This window comes from Alternaria conjuncta (assembly GCF_024043145.1).
Source record: "Alternaria conjuncta strain BMP 0040 chromosome Unknown scaffold_11, whole genome shotgun sequence".
NCBI classification, from domain to species: domain Eukaryota; kingdom Fungi; phylum Ascomycota; class Dothideomycetes; order Pleosporales; family Pleosporaceae; genus Alternaria; species Alternaria conjuncta.
In genome coordinates this window covers 1124090-1139889 of record NW_026250100.1, presented here as the reverse complement: position 1 = coordinate 1139889, position 15800 = coordinate 1124090, and the positions used below count along the sequence as shown (strand labels likewise).

Here is a 15800-nt window from a genome sequence, read left to right as displayed (position 1 = left end):
TTTTCCCCAAGAAGGATAAGAGCATCGCGTCGTAAAGAAACGTTAGAGTGAAGAAAGGAGCAACCAGCCGCTACCCGTACTCAGCGGTCCAGTGCTACGAAGGTACAGTAGCAAAGTTTATAGACACGCCACAAGGTATGTCTACAAAGCGAGCATGGCAAGCATGACTGCGGCGCCGAGACCAGCGCCGACGGACATCTTGGAAGCGGCACCCTCGAAAGGAGGGGTCTCTGGGGAGGGCGAAGCACTGCCGCTGGGGCTCAGTGAGACGGTGACACTGCCGGTGGCGCTCATGGTAGGCATGGCCATGGTGCTGTTGCTTCCAGTGGGGTAAGGGGTAACCATGGCGGAGCTGGATGTCTCAACAACACTGCTGCTCTTCGCGACGTACGCGCTCGACGACGACGACGATGGGGTAGGAGTAGGAGTAGGTGTCGGTGTAACCATGGCCGGGTAGATCTCGGGCAGCAGGCTCTGGACGTCGGTGGGGAGCGCCTGGTACCAGGCTGGTGTGTTGCCAGCGGCGAGCGAGGAAGCCATCTCAGCGGCGAACGCAGACGACGAGGCGATCGCATAGGCGACTTGGTCGGAAGGGATCGCCTGCGCGAGCTCCATGAGGACGGAGGACTGGACTTCGGGCCTACGTCACCAGCATGTTAGCATGGATCTACATTGTAGTCATGATGATTATCGCGGGTAAGCCGCGTGGTAGTCGCGTTGCGTTTGCGGGTGAGGCAGCAACCGCAGATATGAAAAGATGTGGAGAACAGGGCAAACTTACGCAACACCCTGAGCGCTCACGCCCATAGCAAGCGCACCCAACGCCAACGTGATAGTGTTGTACTTCATCTTGATAGTCTTGTCTCGTGTTGAATGATCGTAATTACAGCGAGTGTGTTTAAGGCTTCGTATGACGTGCTGGACAGCAACGGACCGACAGACACGTTGAGTTTAATAAGAGAGTGTGGAGAAAGTCTGCTTGATGATGACGACGCGACAGACAAACTGACAGTAAAAACTGCAGGGAGCAAAAAAGTGTAATGAGCGTAAAGGTTTGCGGTAACGAAGTGAGAGCGAGAGATGAGAAGGGAGGATCCCCGGCTGTATTTGAAACTACGGGCACAGGGCTCACGCGCGCTCCCTTCACGATAGGTTTGCTCGCCTGTGTGGTTGTCCCCTTGGGGGGACGGGGGCAAGTGGGAAAAGCGGCTAACGGATGGGGAAAAAAATAAGATTACTACACCAATCTTGTGACGGGGCCTGAGGCGGGCGACGCAAAATGGTAATTGGAATGGGGATATTGGCAGCGCAAGCGAAAGTGATTCGCTGATCGCGGTAACTCCTTTATGCTGTCCTGTTTCTGTTTGGTTGGGGGCCCTCCAGTTTTCTTGCGACGTTTGACAGTTTGACGGTTTCTTTTCTTTTGCAAGCACCCCCGTTTGTTCGCCCGCTGGATGGCCATGACAACTCCAAACACGACGGGATCGTGATCACGCGATAGAGTCGCCGGCGTGCGATGGCGGTTGGCGGCGCTCAGGGCAAGGTGTCTCATCTCCTTGAAGCGCGGAGAAGCTTCTCAGTAGGCCAATCAGAGCGGCCAGCGACGTCGCTAGTGGAAGGGTCAAATTTCCACTTTTTAAGCATGGCAGGGGTTTGCGCTGCCGTCTCCAGGGCAGCCCACATGGCCTCAATTCGTGTGCTGCAGGGACGGATGAGGTGCATATCGTGTTCTTCGCAGCCTCGTTTTGTCGCGTGCGTGGTTTGCGCTGCGTCATGAGTGCGCTCACGGCATGCAGGCGGAGGTGCTTCTCTAGGTACGAAGTGTATGGAATATCGCCAATCCCATAGTTCGTCGCGATATGCCAAGGGAGGATTGCCAAACTGAAGACTGACAAGCGACACTGCACATCGCAATTAGTCGCCGGCAATTCGGCACTACTGCCCAGATAGCAGAACACCAAGCGCCGTTTTCCCATCTGCCGTCAAGACATCGTGAACTTGGCCATCATGGTTGATCTGCATAACACATTTCGTTTATAACGGAACACATGTTCTTTTGGTCATTCCACCGTCGAATAACGGCTGCTGGTTACTTTCACAAGTGCTCGTCCACGGCGCAGGACTGGATCTGGTTGAAGCCGATGAGGACCGTTGGTAGTCAGGGTCAAAGATAAAGCGCGGGTCTCGCTATCGCGCTTTATTACGTACTATCGTTTCAACCACAACGCGATTCACGAACGACTTCTGCAACGATAGTACGTTTCTCGGAATTGCTGATGCATTATGATAGCGTATACAGCTACATCTCAAGAGCTTGGGCGAAGATAATCGAGATCTACGGCACTCATCTACCGACAGAACATTTTAGATGAGGCTGGAACGATGCACATAGCTTCGCAATATCACCGACGTGCCAATCCATCTTTCCTCAATCCTCCATCTCCCTGGCGCGTGATACTCCAGCGACGGCAGTATGGTTCTGGCCACCGACGGGCTGACCGCATTCCGGACAGCGCGCTTGCTGCATGGGCATACCGCATTCTCCAATGGCGAACTGCACTGTGTTAGATTGTGATATTTCAGATCGGAGAGGACAAACTTACTGGATGGCCGTTCACACACTTGTACCAATGCCCAGAGTGAGTCGCAATACCGCCACGTCCACTGACCATGGCCTTCTTGATAGATTCCAGTTCTTCCTTGGACACTGCCTCGTAGAACTCCTTGCTGAGCATCTTCGATGCAGCGACGACAGCTTGTCGCAAGTTGTCCCGTCCACTGAAGGAACTCTCACAAAGCGTGTCCGCCTTTGACAACAGGTCCTTAGCGGTATTGCGGTAATTCATGGCCTTTTCGCGATCGTTGTTCAGACCAGACTGGGCACCACCAAAGAACTGGGCGATTCGAGCGTAGTGCAGTGTAGCCTCAACCGCAAGTTTAGGCAAACTCTCACGTGTGCAGTCATCGATGAGCCTCCTCGCGTCTTTGAGGAACTGATCTGTCTTTGCGACGGGCGACCCACTGGGAAAGTTGAGAGGCAAGGTACTCTGGAAATGCTTCTGATCCACAGTACGCATGATCTCGAAGTTCTCCTCTAGCACTAAGCAGCGTACCTTGATCTCGAGCAGGCCGCCGCCGAGGGTGATGCGTTGGTCGCGATCGCGTTTGGCAGTCTTTTCGGAAGAGTCGATCGTCAACCTTGCGAGCTCAACATCCAGTGGTTCACTTCGCGCCATACTATGCACGGTCGCCTGGTGCAGCTTGTACGTAGGTTGATGTCGGATACCCATTCTATACTGGAAGGCCTTAACTGCGTTCAGTAGCTTAACGGTGTCCCGTGCGCGATTATTGATCTCGTCGTTGATGGACTGCATGGTGAACTCGTGAGCTTCCTGACCGCGGAGCTGGACTGGCTTATCAGGAACAACCGACATGCGCGACTTTTCGAGCTCCTTCCTGATTTCCATGAGCTGGCCTTCTAGTTGCTGCAGATCTTGTTGACCGTTGACGATGAAGCGCTTGGACATCTCATCAATGACAGCTCGGTTGATGAGCCGGTTGTAGCGCTGGGTAACATACTGCTTGACAGGCGCTCGACAATTAGGGCATTGTGGAATCGATGCGGAAAGCTCAGCGTCTTCAATCAGTCCGGTAAAGGCGCCCGTCTTCGCATCGACGCTATACACGTCTTTGAGGCTGACTAGTCCGTCCAAAGTTTCAGTGGTGAAGAAATGACCGCAACCGAGAACGACGATGGGGGATTCATTCAGATCGACATCAGCATAACGAGACATCATGATCATGTCTGGCTGCTCGTCTGGCTTCATGCCACAATCTTGACAATAATCGACTGGACATGCTTCACCGCAGATGCTTGGACACTGATGGCCGCACGGGAGAAGCTTGGTGCATCGCTCGTCGCATGGTAAGCGGCTACACGGGGCCGAGCAAGGCATCTTGCAATCGCCTTGATGCTCGCAGGACCATGTACAAGGCTCAACGCACGGAGCACAGGGCTCGTGGCACCTCTGTGGACACTTGGTATGTTTGCAACGTACCTGAATGAGATTAGAGAAGTGTCACAAAATTTATAGGTATCACTTACTTCGCAAGGCGCTTGACAAAGACCGCAATCCGTACCATCGTGACATCGGCGATTACAGTCGTGATTGCAGGTCCCATGCTTTCGACCACAGGTCTTCCTGCAAGCAGCGTGCTTGACCACTGGTTGATCGTACATATCCTTGGTATTGCACTGAGCGCAGGTTCCGGGGCATGGATGACCACACGACAGAGGTGTGTTGCACAGTGTAGGACACTTGAAGTCTTTCTTGGAGACATCTACCGAGCACTTCAAGACTACATCGTGCTCGCAGCCAGGTACACGCTTCGAGATCTTGACGTCGCAGGGTATGCGAGCAGGATTCTGGGTGAGATGGCAGGCGACGCCGTGCTTGACATGACCACATGGAAGCTGTACGTGGTCCATCAATATCATACACTTTCCACAAGGCTCTCCACATGTAGCCTTCTGGCATGCATGATCGCATGGCTGATGCCGGCGCTGGCACGGCTGATCGCAGAGGAAAACCTCATGCATGGCTTCCGAGTGGCATCGGGCCCCACATTGATGGCCGCAGTCGAGGCGATCGGCGCACGCTTCCCTACAGCCACCTTCAGGACTCAGCTTATGAAAGTCGTCGGGTTGCTGCACTTGAGCGTCGGTATCAGGGTGCCGAGGGCAACGCAAAGCCAGGGTCTTCCCAACTGATTCGGTCGCGCGTAGCATTCCGATAACCTTCTGCCACATCTCGACGCTAGAGTAGGTGTCTGCATTACCGATGAGGTACATGCCATGTTGAGCGCGACTGAGCAAGACGTTAATACGGTTGGTCGTCTTGAGAAAGCCGACATTCTGTCTATCATTGCTTCGTACAAGAGAGACAATGATGATCTTGGCCTCTTCTCCTTGGAAGTTGTCGACAGTAGCGACTCTCAGTAACTCCGACAATTGCTTCTTCTCCAGCGGCTTCCCTTGATAGCTTTCGTGGGCGGATATTGCGGTCTTCGATGTATCGTCATCTTCTACTGCGAAACCGTCCCTCTCAAGCGCTTCTCGATCGCGATCACTGAGGCAGATCTCAAAATCGCTACTCATAGCGCCGCGGAGCTTCTGAAGCTGGCCAGTGTATGGGGTCAGAACTGCGATATCATCAGGCTTGTAGACGCCCTGCCGAACGATATGCCGGACCAAAGCATGCACCATCTTGACTTCCCACAAGTTGGACTTGGACTTCGTATCGTGTGCATCTGCACCCTTCTCGTTTTCGAAGTTGGTGTGGTCGAGCCAAAAGACATTGCGGCGCATACCAACAACATCCGGCAGCTCCATGGTAGACAGATGGTCCTTGAGCTTATCGTAGATGGTTTCGCGAATCAGCGAAGAGATTTGCGGGCGCATTCGACGCTGTACGTTCAGTTGAGCAACGGGCATCAGAGGCCGCCCGGGCTCACCAATTGAGAGTCGCTCGAACTGACTCCGATCCAGTGCATGAAGCTTTCCTCGCTCGCTCTCAAGCGACAAGTCGCGGAAGTTGCTGACTGAGGGTCGAAGCTGCTCGTGATCACCAATCTGGATCAGATGTTCGATATCGGGAAGCATCGCGGAGATCATGTGGCTCTCCATGACCTCTCCAGCCTCCTCACAGATGATGACTTTACACTTCACTTGCTGGAGGACCGAGATACGCTTCGCCAAGCCAGATGTGGTGACCCCAATGACGTCAGCCTCTTCTAGCAGTCGTCGGTTCCGCTCTTCATGGATATTGCTCAGTTGGCGTTGGGTCTTGGCAGCACCATTGACGATTTCGAAAAGCTCGCTGACCTTGTTTCCTTGAGCTTGTGAGACCCAGGAGGCGACAAGCGCACTCCTTTCAAGGAATGACAACGAAAACACGTTTGTAGTCGCCTGGCGAATTATTTGCTGTAACGCGCCCTGAGGTAATGTAGATTGGCCATAGGCCTCAGTACCGGCGATCCATACATCGAATGGATGGCGGCCAGCTGTCTTGAAGCCCTCGTCATCGACGGAACGGAACTGATTGTAGATCTTCGGATGTTCCTCTTGAATAAAACCTTTAAGCTTGTGCCAGTCCGGACGTTTCGACAAGCCATGAAGACCACCAAAGAGCATCTTGGCCTCCTTCTCATTCTGATCCAGATCCTTGTAGTTCATCGCCGCCATATACTTCTCGGACTTGGTCTTCGTCTCCGATTCGCCAACGGTGCGCAGATTATGGTTAAGAAGCTTCTTGGACTTGCTCATACCGCCGACACGGATGAGCTTGTGGACGCCAATGTCGATTAGGTGTTCGAGAAACTGGTCCAAGGCGTGGTTCGTATAGCAAACGATTAGTATAGGTCCGAGATTGCTTTTCTTCTTGATTTCCAGCAGTATCCTCATGATTTGAAGGCCCAGAAAACTCTTTCCTGTCCCTGGGGGCCCCTGGATGAAGGCAAACTCCCGAGTTAGCGCAGCGATGAGCGCGCGACACTGACCACGATCAAGTTCTGTCTTGGCTTCCAGCTTGTCGAGTAACGCCTGATCGTCACATGATGCTGTCGGTTCGATGAAGAACGAGTCTTCTTTATTTCCATCCTTCAAGAGAGAGGTAACGGGGAATTTGAAGCCAGGCGCGCGCGCGTACAGAGGTGGAGGAATTTCGTGCATCTTGCGTGCTGACGGGAGGCCACTGTGTTTGTCCGGGACGATCCACTGCCGAAACGGTAGACGATTGAGTCGCTGCATGGCTTGTAGACTCTCCAAAGTGGGCGAAAAGGTTGCGGGCATGACTTTGGGAAACTCCAATAGGATACCGCGGGCTACTCCGATGTTGGCCTGCATTAGCATCTTTACCGTCGCTCGATCTTGTGTTACCAGGCTAGCCGTCATGTAGGCCAATTGATTGTGGTGTGTCAAGCTGTACTCCTTTGTTGGATCAGTGTCCTTATTTGAGACAGTAAGGAAGATGTGTTGAACGACATTGTCCTGGATCCATATGAAGGACAAAAGCGACCCTTCGTCGAATCGCCTTGAATCCTCCCACCAATTCACCTTTTGGCTAACATTCTTCTTGCGGACTATCGCAGGCTGCAAAAATTCCATTTGAGCTTGCAACCCCATTCGCTTGTCGAGCGTGACGTAGCTGACGCGAGCGCTGGTGTACTGATTGGCGCGTATATCGCCTAGGTTGAGATTGGGGTGGAGCAGCAAGTTGGAGTCTTGAGATACCGCGTGCATGATTCCAGCCAATGACCCCTTCAGCTCACCAAAGATATCGTGGCGCAGGAGGCGGAAGTAGGTATCGATGTGGCGTTGCACACGATCCTCAAGGAAGTGTGGTTGGTCAGGATCGGTATAGGGTAGGAACTCCTTCGCATCGCTCATGATCTCATCTCGGGTCGGGAAGATTACCACGTCGCCAATGTCCTTTTTGTCGTTGTCAAACCGGTCTGAGGGCACTACGAGGTCTCTCGGGTAGAACGACGCGGGGCCGTCAACATCGTTGTCGTCTCCAACCCCATTTTCACCAGTGGGTTCGGCGAGGAGACCGTGAGCTCTAGCTACCAGGGCTCGAATATCATTGAGACGAATGCTTGTCCGTGTTGAGGTATCTGGCGATACTAAGGCCTTGTAGAGGTCGCTCACAGCCTGGATGGAGTCCACCAGCGGTGTGATCTCATCGTTGAACCGAGCTCTGCGCTCACGTCTCAATAGCTCGAAGAGAGCCGTCGCCATCGCATGAAGCGTCGCTTCGTGGTCCTTGGCAGATATCGAGGATGTTCGAGCTGCCACCAGAGCCTTACAAACCCGCTGGAGATATGAGACTGCAGTGCGTCCACCGACACCGCCAAAGAGGTTGTAGATGGAACCGACGTGGGTGTCGACCGCGAGACATCGAAGGAGTGAGGAATGCGTAAGCGTAAGTAGGAAATGGCGGGCGTTGCTGAGGAAGGTGTCGTAGTCCGAGCCGACAACCTTTGAGTTCAGAATGGCGAGGACGTGACGATGACCACTCTCATCGTCCGAATCATCGTTAAGGTCCTGGGGGAGCTGCTGTCGCCAGTCTCGGTCACTAGCTTCGAGTATGCCGAAAGCACCCTCCCAGAGGCGTCGCATGGTCGTTGGATCAGTTTCCGACTCACCAAGGCGACGCTTCCATGAGCTGTATGACTTTCGTGCCGCTCTCTGCTCATCCGTCTCTTTAGCCCTCGCGGGCTTGGAATCCTTTGTGTTGCGATCGTGCCTGCCTTGGGTAGAACCACCACGTCCACGACCGCGATCTCCACCTCTGCCACCTCTTCCACCACGTCCACCTCGTGGGTTGTGTCCGCCGCCGCGTCCGGACATCGTGAGCTGGTTCGGGCGTAGGTTTTAGCAAGATCTGTGAGAAGATGCGTCGCTGTAGAGATTGTGTCGGTAATAGTCTCCGCTAGGAAGGAGCAACTGTATCTTTTGTGCGGACGCTAGCCGCCAGAAAAACCCTGCACGGTGTGGTGAGAGGTGAGAGAGTGAGACGTGAAGCGGTGGAGGAGCGGACGTAGACAGCAGTGCTGCGAGTGCTGTGTCCAGCGCAAACATTCTTGCATGAGCGTACGGGCGCCTGCATCAGTCAGTCTCGGCGGTGCAGCAAGTTTTAGCCAGACACACTTGTCCTTTTTCACGACTTTAAAAAATGATGTTGGACCCATCCTGCTACCCTTCCATGGTGGACTTGTTGTGATGACGTAATGCGAGTAAGAAGAGGAAAGAGCAAGTGGTCACCCACCATTCATGAAACGGAATGAGCAGGGAACGCAAATATGTCAAGCAGAAGAACCTAGACCATATGATATTGAAGAAGATCCAATACTCCACCTTGATGAGTCTCAAACGCCATTTATGCTCCCCCATGCACATTACTTCGTCCCAACATCCGGAAACAAAACCTGCACCATCTCGTCCAGAAGCGTAAAGGCAATATGCGTACTGCATCCTCGTTAGAATCATCTACCCAAGAACCATTCCGTAAACTTACTTCAACCGTGTATTATTAATAGTCCCCTCAATCTTCTTTGCTGCCAACTGCGCATTCTGCCTTCCAACAACACTACTCGCCAGTTCCGGTACCAGCGTACTCAGAACCTCGCTCGCCGCTTTTCTGCTGTTCTCTTTGTCTTTGCTGGTTCGTTCAATACCGGCTTTCATCCTGCCGTTAGGCCACATACTGTCTTTAAGCGTGTCGATGTACTTGACGATATTGTTCTCAGAAAGCAGGTTGTCGAAAGATTCGCGGACTTTGCGCTCAATGGTGCCGCCAAGGAGTTGGTGCAAGACTACGACGACAGCGCGGCCTCGGAGCCAGTTGTTCTCGCGGTTCAATTCGAACGTTTCAAGGAAGATGTCGCAGATTGGTTTTACGAAGGGTTCGAGCTCTTTGTTTTCGAAGGCGAGGAGCTCGGCTTCTGCTTCTGCGTCGTTGTTGGGCTCGCCGGCGACGAGCACGCCGGAGGAGGAAAGATTGCCGGGTTGGGCAGTCGCGCCGTTTGTGTTGGCGAGCTGGGTGGTTGCGGCTGATATGAGGTTTTGGCCTGCGACTGAGAGTTGGTCGAGTACTGGTATGTTGCCCAAGAATTCCTCCATGCCGTCGGCAACTGAGTTGTAGATGCGAGTTACGAAGTCGTTGGAGTTTGGATCCTGATTTCGCAGGGCATCGGCGGGGCTGATCGCAGCTTGTGAGAGGAAGGCGCGTAGTTCGCGGCTGCGGCATACAGCTGGGATGAGTAGGAGCTCCCTTAAATACTTCTCAAGCCCAAGCCTTCTCTTGTGCAGGAAGTCCTTTTGAAGTTTCAGCATCATCTGCCGGCGCGGGAACTCCAGATTTCGGACTTGCGGAAACTTGGCGCGAAGTCTTTTGTTCAATTCGTGGAACTCGCTATATCGTCGTGAGACGACCCAAGTAGCGGCAGGCATCTGGTCGCCAGCACGTCGTCGTACTTCGATGACGTACATAGCATACTCCTTGCCGTCTTCCTCTGTGCCGACCATGATCGATTGAATGAACACAGTCGCGCGTCCGTACAAGCTGTTGTCGCTTTCTTGAACGATGTACTGCTGACGCTGTAGCTCTTTCCTCTGTATCTCACGCTGAAGGCTGGCTTTCGATTTTCGCAAGATCCTCAGTTCTGCAGCGTTGTTTGTCAACTCAGCTTTCGACGTAAGCGAGTCGACGATAGACTCTTGGGATACCAGGCGCTCAATATCAGCAGTAAGCGCATCGATAGCCTCGGCAAGACCCAGGTCTCCAGGCGCCGCCTCGTGAATCTCTTCCTCCTCCGCTTTGCTCCTCGGGACTGGGTCATCGATCTCGTCCTCCATGAACCTTTCTTCATCGCCAAACAGGTCATCGTCAAAGACACCGCGTGTTCTGGGCTCTCCAACTAAGCCAAGGGACGCTATGCTTGGCTTGAGACTGTCTTTGCTTTGCTGCAAGTGTGCTTGTGGGGCTGGGGATGACGCTCGTGGTAGATCGACGGATCCTCGCATGGAAACATTGTCTAGTGGCGACTTCAGACCCGGCTCGTAGAATATTGAACCCTCAGGCTCGTCCATAATGTCGATGATGGCAGCCTGCATAGCATCGACGACCTGCGTGTTGTTGCCATTAGAGCGGTCATGACCAAAGTCTGAGTTGAGGCTTGCAGTCGAGTGTGCGAGAGGGTCTGAGTCGTAGTCCTCGTCGAAGAGAGGTGCGCGTGTAGATGATGACCTGTGTACATCCAAAGAACGTCGTGCAGGTGGCTCGGCGTTTTTGACCGCTCCTTGGCTCTTGAGATCTGATGACGATGCGACAGCTCGACGCAAGTCTCCTTGTGGTATCTGCAATGCGCTCTTCTGCCTTGACTGGGTGCGAATCATAGCAGGTGCAGCCGCAGACGAATTGTCGAGTGTTTGCGCTACAGTCTTCGTATTCACACTGCTATTCTGAGCGTTCGCCGCCTCGTCCATGGCCAACCACTTGTAATACAAGTTGGACTTCTTGAACCTTCGGAAGTAGGGTTCCTGTAACTGTTCGTACGCCGCCGTCTGAGCTTGGAGCAAAGAACGTCGCGCATTATGATATTGCTGAGGAGTCGCCTTCCGCCCGGCTTTGAGAAACTCAGAGACCGCTTGTCGAGCTTCAGGAAGTATCTTCAACTCCGGGTTCGACAAATATCCGTCGTAGATCTGCGCCAGGTCTGCACGGTCAGACTCTGTCCATGCAGGAAGAGAGCCTATATAGTCCGGCGCTTCTTCAGTCTCTACTTCCAGTGGATTGCGAAAACCGTCCACCACGATCCAAAACTGCACCAGCCGCATCAGGTCCGCCTGGTCCATGAACTCCATGAAGCAAGACAGTCCTGAGGCATCGTACAGCACTTCGCGTAGAGACGCATTTGCGAACTTGGACGAAGTACGCTTGTGCTTCGGCTTCTCCTGCGCAGCAACCTTTGCCCGCACCGAGCCACCAGCACTGAGGTTGGTGACCTTTGTATCCAAGATTTGTCGCGCTGTTTCCAGGCGCCGCAGATAGACAGGGTCTTGATCTTCTACCGTGGAATCCTTCCGCAATTGACTTGACACTTCGCTGCGAAATCGTCTAGCATCTGCAAGAGTATTGGTCTGCCTAATGGCTCGTATGAAACGTTCGAATCGTCGCTCGTTATCGCCTGGCGCAAGTTTCGGGAATTGGACGTTCTTGGGGTTCTTCGGTGAGGGCGGAGCATGTTCATCGAGAGCAGCTCGAATCTTGCGGACAGTTTTCCTTTCCTGTATTAACGATCGTCCCTGAGCTTATTAGCGACGGTCTACGATGAGCGGGTAAGTTCTTACGTAGCCCTCCATAAGCTGGTTCCATGTGTCTGGGTCAGCGAGCATCTGCATCACAGGAGAGAGGACTGCGCAGGCCACAAGCTCTTTGATCAGTACATTGACGGCAGGACTGGTAGACATGTTCGCAGGCATAATCTTTGGCAGTAGTCGCGTGACGATGCTTCGTAGATGTTGCTGCTGTATAGGCTTGGTATTCGAGTATGCCAACGACGCCGCCGGATGCAACCGACCCTCCTTGTATTTGGCTGCGATGGCCAGATCAAGCTCCTCAGAATCTGTGATGTTCCGCGACAGCTTGCGTCCGCGGACTATGCGCTCTGCCTCGTACGACGCCCGCAAGTGATCGGTGATGAGAGGTATCATGCGCGACACGACTGTCTCGACCATATCTACCGCCAGTATGCGTTCCCGGATCTCGCCCATTGCAGCCCGTATCGCATTGTCCACCTCGTTGACGAAGGTTGGGCTTTTGCTGATACTGCCGTACCAGCTCTTCACGAAGTCGCGCAGTATCAGCCCAATGAGCACGTCGATGCTGTCTGATATCATGAAGGACGCGGGGTATAGCGGCTCCATCATATACATGTTTCTCATGTCCAAAGCCTCCCGCTCAGCCTTCCACCTGCCCGGCGCAACGAAGGCGACGTGTCGCGGCCCATAGTCAACCTTTCCTCCGCTTCGTAGGTCTGTGTCCCAGGCGATCGTGAAGGTGAGCCATGCTCCCAGGGCGAGCGTCGCGAGTACTCCGGCGAAGAAGGCGTAGGGCAGGTAGTGCAGCTTCGGCTGCCAATGGGTCAGGTACCCCCAGGCGATGAAGACGGCGATAGCGGCGAAGACCAGATCTCTGCGCTTCACGGGGGCCATAATCGTGCGGGTGGCGCCCGTTTCTGCATCTTGAGCGGGATGGCTGAGGGTGCGGGAGGCTTGGTGTTCTTTGGACAACCCACTTTCGAGCTTAGACCACTGCTGACGTCGACCCGCGTATATCGTATTCAGCGAGTATACGAACGATCCAAGGTTAGTAATTTGTTCGACAGCCTCACAGTAAACTCAACAAGTGTAGAACATAGAAAGCACCTTATGAAGCTTCAGTATTGCGCTAGGTTTGTAAGCGCTATCAACTCCCGTGGAAATGACTGCGCTCCTCGTGACTTGGTATAACCTCCTATGCAGATAATGCCATGATCCCAATAGTTTACATTCATGACGCCGTTCCAACTCCGATACTATGCACAAGCTTTCTCGTCTGCCCCAACCACATTCATCTAGAATTTCCGTCGTCCAAGTGTCGGCTTCCAGTCGAGCGGGTGTGTCTCTTCCGTGGCGTTCTCATCCTGCTTCCAAATCTTGATAGACTTGTCCGACTCTCCAGTAATGAGACGCAGGCCAGTTTTGTCGAATGTAGAGCACATTACACCTGCCTCAGCTTCAAGAGATCCCGGCTGTGCGATACTTTCGCCATGCTGGAACCGATGGCCTGTCTTCCAGTCGTAGAACGAGGCTTCGCCGTTGTCGCTACCCGCGAACATGATGTTATCCTCGTTTACAGAGAGTGTGTTGATGATGCTGTTGACCGGCGCGAAGTTCTGCATGAAATCGCCGTTCGGGCATAGCCATTGTTTCGCCGATTGCGCCGATCCAGATGCAAATGTGAATTCCGTGGGATGTGTGGCAAGAGAGCGAACCGACTTCTTGTGGTGTGTGAGAACCGTACGAGTCTTTCCGGCGACCAGGTCCCAGAGTCGGATTGTGCTGTCCATGCTTCCAGACAAGACTTGGGGCTCGGCCTCTTGACATTGAATCGAGGAAATGGTTCCCTTGTGGCCTCCGAGAACATGAATGTTGCTGCGCGAGCGCATATCCCAAACGCGGACTACACCATCTCGTCCTCCGGTGCAGAGCACATCCACAGTCGGGTGAAGCGAAAGCGAGTAGACTCCGCTCAAGTGGCCGTGGTAATGTCGAATGACTTTGTTGGTCTCGAGATCCCAGCATTTGACCATCTTGTCTTCTCCGCAAGAGAAGAGATACGGATGCCTTGGGCTCACTGCAAGTCCTCTGACTGCCGAAATGTGTCCTGTTAAGGTGATCTTTAGTTGACCGCTGGCCAGATCCCACAGCTTGATCGTTCTGTCCGCTGCACCGGTCGCGAACCATTGGTTTCCAGGCTCCATAGCCACCGATCGCACCTATACGTAGTCAGCCGCTGTCGCTCTCTTGTAGAATACCATCGTATAACTTACCCATCCCATATGTCCGCTAATGACCGTCTTGACCTTCCATGGCGCATGCCAGTCAGGCTTCGCTTGACGAACCACGTCTTTCCTGACCAACGCGCTCGACGTCTGGTCTCTGCTTGGCGTAGGTCCATGAGCGTTTGGTGCAGCGCCCTTGCCTCCCGCCCTCACTGCCAACTGCATCGACTGTGCATCACGCGCCTTGTCCGCCTTCTCTGAGACACCATCAATCATCTTCTGCATCTTAGGATCCGAGGCCTTCTCTTCAGCGTTCTGTGCCTTAATCTTCTTGCGTCGCTCGGCCGCTGTAGATGCTGCGCTGGCCATCTTCGCAGCTAGTGCGGGTGGTAGCTCGCGCACATGCTCATATTCGTTGCGAATGCGCGATGCGACGCTGGCCTGGTCTGCGGCGGCCGAGGGCGCTGGTGTGGTTGGGTGTATCGAGAAGCTACCATTCGAAGCGTGGTCTAGCGCCGCTGATGACGCGAAATCGGCGGCGAATATCTCGCGTGTCCGCTTCGAAGAAGATCGAATGAGCTGTTCCGCCGTGCTGAGAGGTCGCGAAGCTGCGGTTTCGGCCATGTTGGCGACGTGATGTGGAGGAGGGGAGGATTACTGCCTCAATATTAGCTGCGGCTGTTCGCGACTGAGGCGACAATGATAGGAGAAACTCACGTGTTGACGTATGTGGTGATACTGAGGGTCAACTGGTAGTCATCGACTCTCCATCGCGAAGTTTCACTAGCGCGCCTTCCTCACTAAGCCGAGCTAAGCCCGACTATCTTATCTGATTGATTTCGTTCACTGCCCGCTCTGCACTCACCACCATATCAACCTACACACAATCGTCTTGCCATCTCTAGCACTCAGCATGATCGCTCGCTTCTCATAATCTGTGCGCAGTCATGTTTGTTACTCGCTTTATATGTCCCGCTCCTGCCATTTGGGGGAATATCCAGTACGCTTGTTAGTTTCTAGCAAGCAGCCGGCTCCGGATCGAGCAAGACTACAGTGCTGAACTTCAGTTAAACACGACTCATATGTTTACTGAGCTGTCTTCTGGCTAAAGGTTACTCTCGCTATGTCTGCACGGACCATCAACGACGCCTGCCTTCACGCAACACCGTACCCATTGATACCAAGCGTACACTGACGCGAGGATCATATCATACTCCCTGACAGCTAACAATAATAACCATATGACTCTGGTCTCCGAACTACTCTGGCAAGTTGTTCAGAGTCGTTGCATACAAGCAGCAGTGTACCAACACGAAGCACCCAACTCAAGCTACAGTCGAAAGAACTCATCGAGCTCAAGCGCGAAAGCTGAACGATGTCGACAAGATATGATACCACAGTGTTTCTTTCGACTACAGCGTACCCCATCTTCCCAAGATCTGGGTTGAGCATCTCAACAAACCTTGGAAGCTAAGAGTCCAGGCTTCGAGTAAATGATGGTGGTCTACGACGATTGGATGTAGGGTCAAATGCACAAATCCCAAGCGGAGGAGCCGACTGGTCTTACTCCGCAGTAGGGAACCCAGGACGCAATGCTGGGAGCTCAATGGGGTTACATGACCGGTAATTTGTACGTAAGAGCCCTCATCTGGTTATTCACATGGGTACCAACTTCGGATCGTCCAATACTCGTC

General features: G+C 53.4%; 5 protein-coding genes across 5 annotated transcripts; all 5 read right to left on the bottom strand.

The window, feature by feature from the left end:
• Window positions 1–141: 141 nt before the first annotated feature.
• On the bottom strand, window positions 142–849 carry J4E85_007916 (uncharacterized protein; the record flags this gene model as incomplete). The annotated part of the gene is made up of 2 exons (XM_051472146.1): window positions 142–640; window positions 782–849. 2 exons carry the CDS (start codon window positions 847–849, stop codon window positions 142–144), a joined length of 567 nt encoding a protein of 188 aa, XP_051324343.1.
• A 1579-nt stretch (window positions 850–2428) lies between these two features.
• Window positions 2429–3794, bottom strand: J4E85_007915 (uncharacterized protein; the record flags this gene model as incomplete). Its single annotated transcript, XM_051472145.1, has 2 exons — window positions 2429–2554; window positions 2604–3794. The coding sequence occupies 2 exons, from the start codon at window positions 3792–3794 to the stop codon at window positions 2429–2431; spliced, it is 1317 nt and encodes a 438-aa protein (XP_051324342.1).
• A 933-nt stretch (window positions 3795–4727) lies between these two features.
• J4E85_007914 (uncharacterized protein) lies at window positions 4728–8410 on the bottom strand (the record flags this gene model as incomplete). Its single annotated transcript, XM_051472144.1, has 2 exons — window positions 4728–4817; window positions 4937–8410. 2 exons carry the CDS (start codon window positions 8408–8410, stop codon window positions 4728–4730), a joined length of 3564 nt encoding a protein of 1187 aa, XP_051324341.1.
• A 663-nt stretch (window positions 8411–9073) lies between these two features.
• Window positions 9074–12775, bottom strand: J4E85_007913 (uncharacterized protein; the record flags this gene model as incomplete). Its single annotated transcript, XM_051472143.1, has 2 exons — window positions 9074–11866; window positions 11912–12775. The coding sequence occupies 2 exons, from the start codon at window positions 12773–12775 to the stop codon at window positions 9074–9076; spliced, it is 3657 nt and encodes a 1218-aa protein (XP_051324340.1).
• Window positions 12776–13176: 401 nt separating this feature from the next.
• On the bottom strand, window positions 13177–14730 carry PRP46 (pre-mRNA-splicing factor prp46; the record flags this gene model as incomplete). Its single annotated transcript, XM_051472142.1, has 2 exons — window positions 13177–14100; window positions 14155–14730. The coding sequence occupies 2 exons, from the start codon at window positions 14728–14730 to the stop codon at window positions 13177–13179; spliced, it is 1500 nt and encodes a 499-aa protein (XP_051324339.1).
• Between the last annotated feature and the right edge of the window lie 1070 nt (window positions 14731–15800).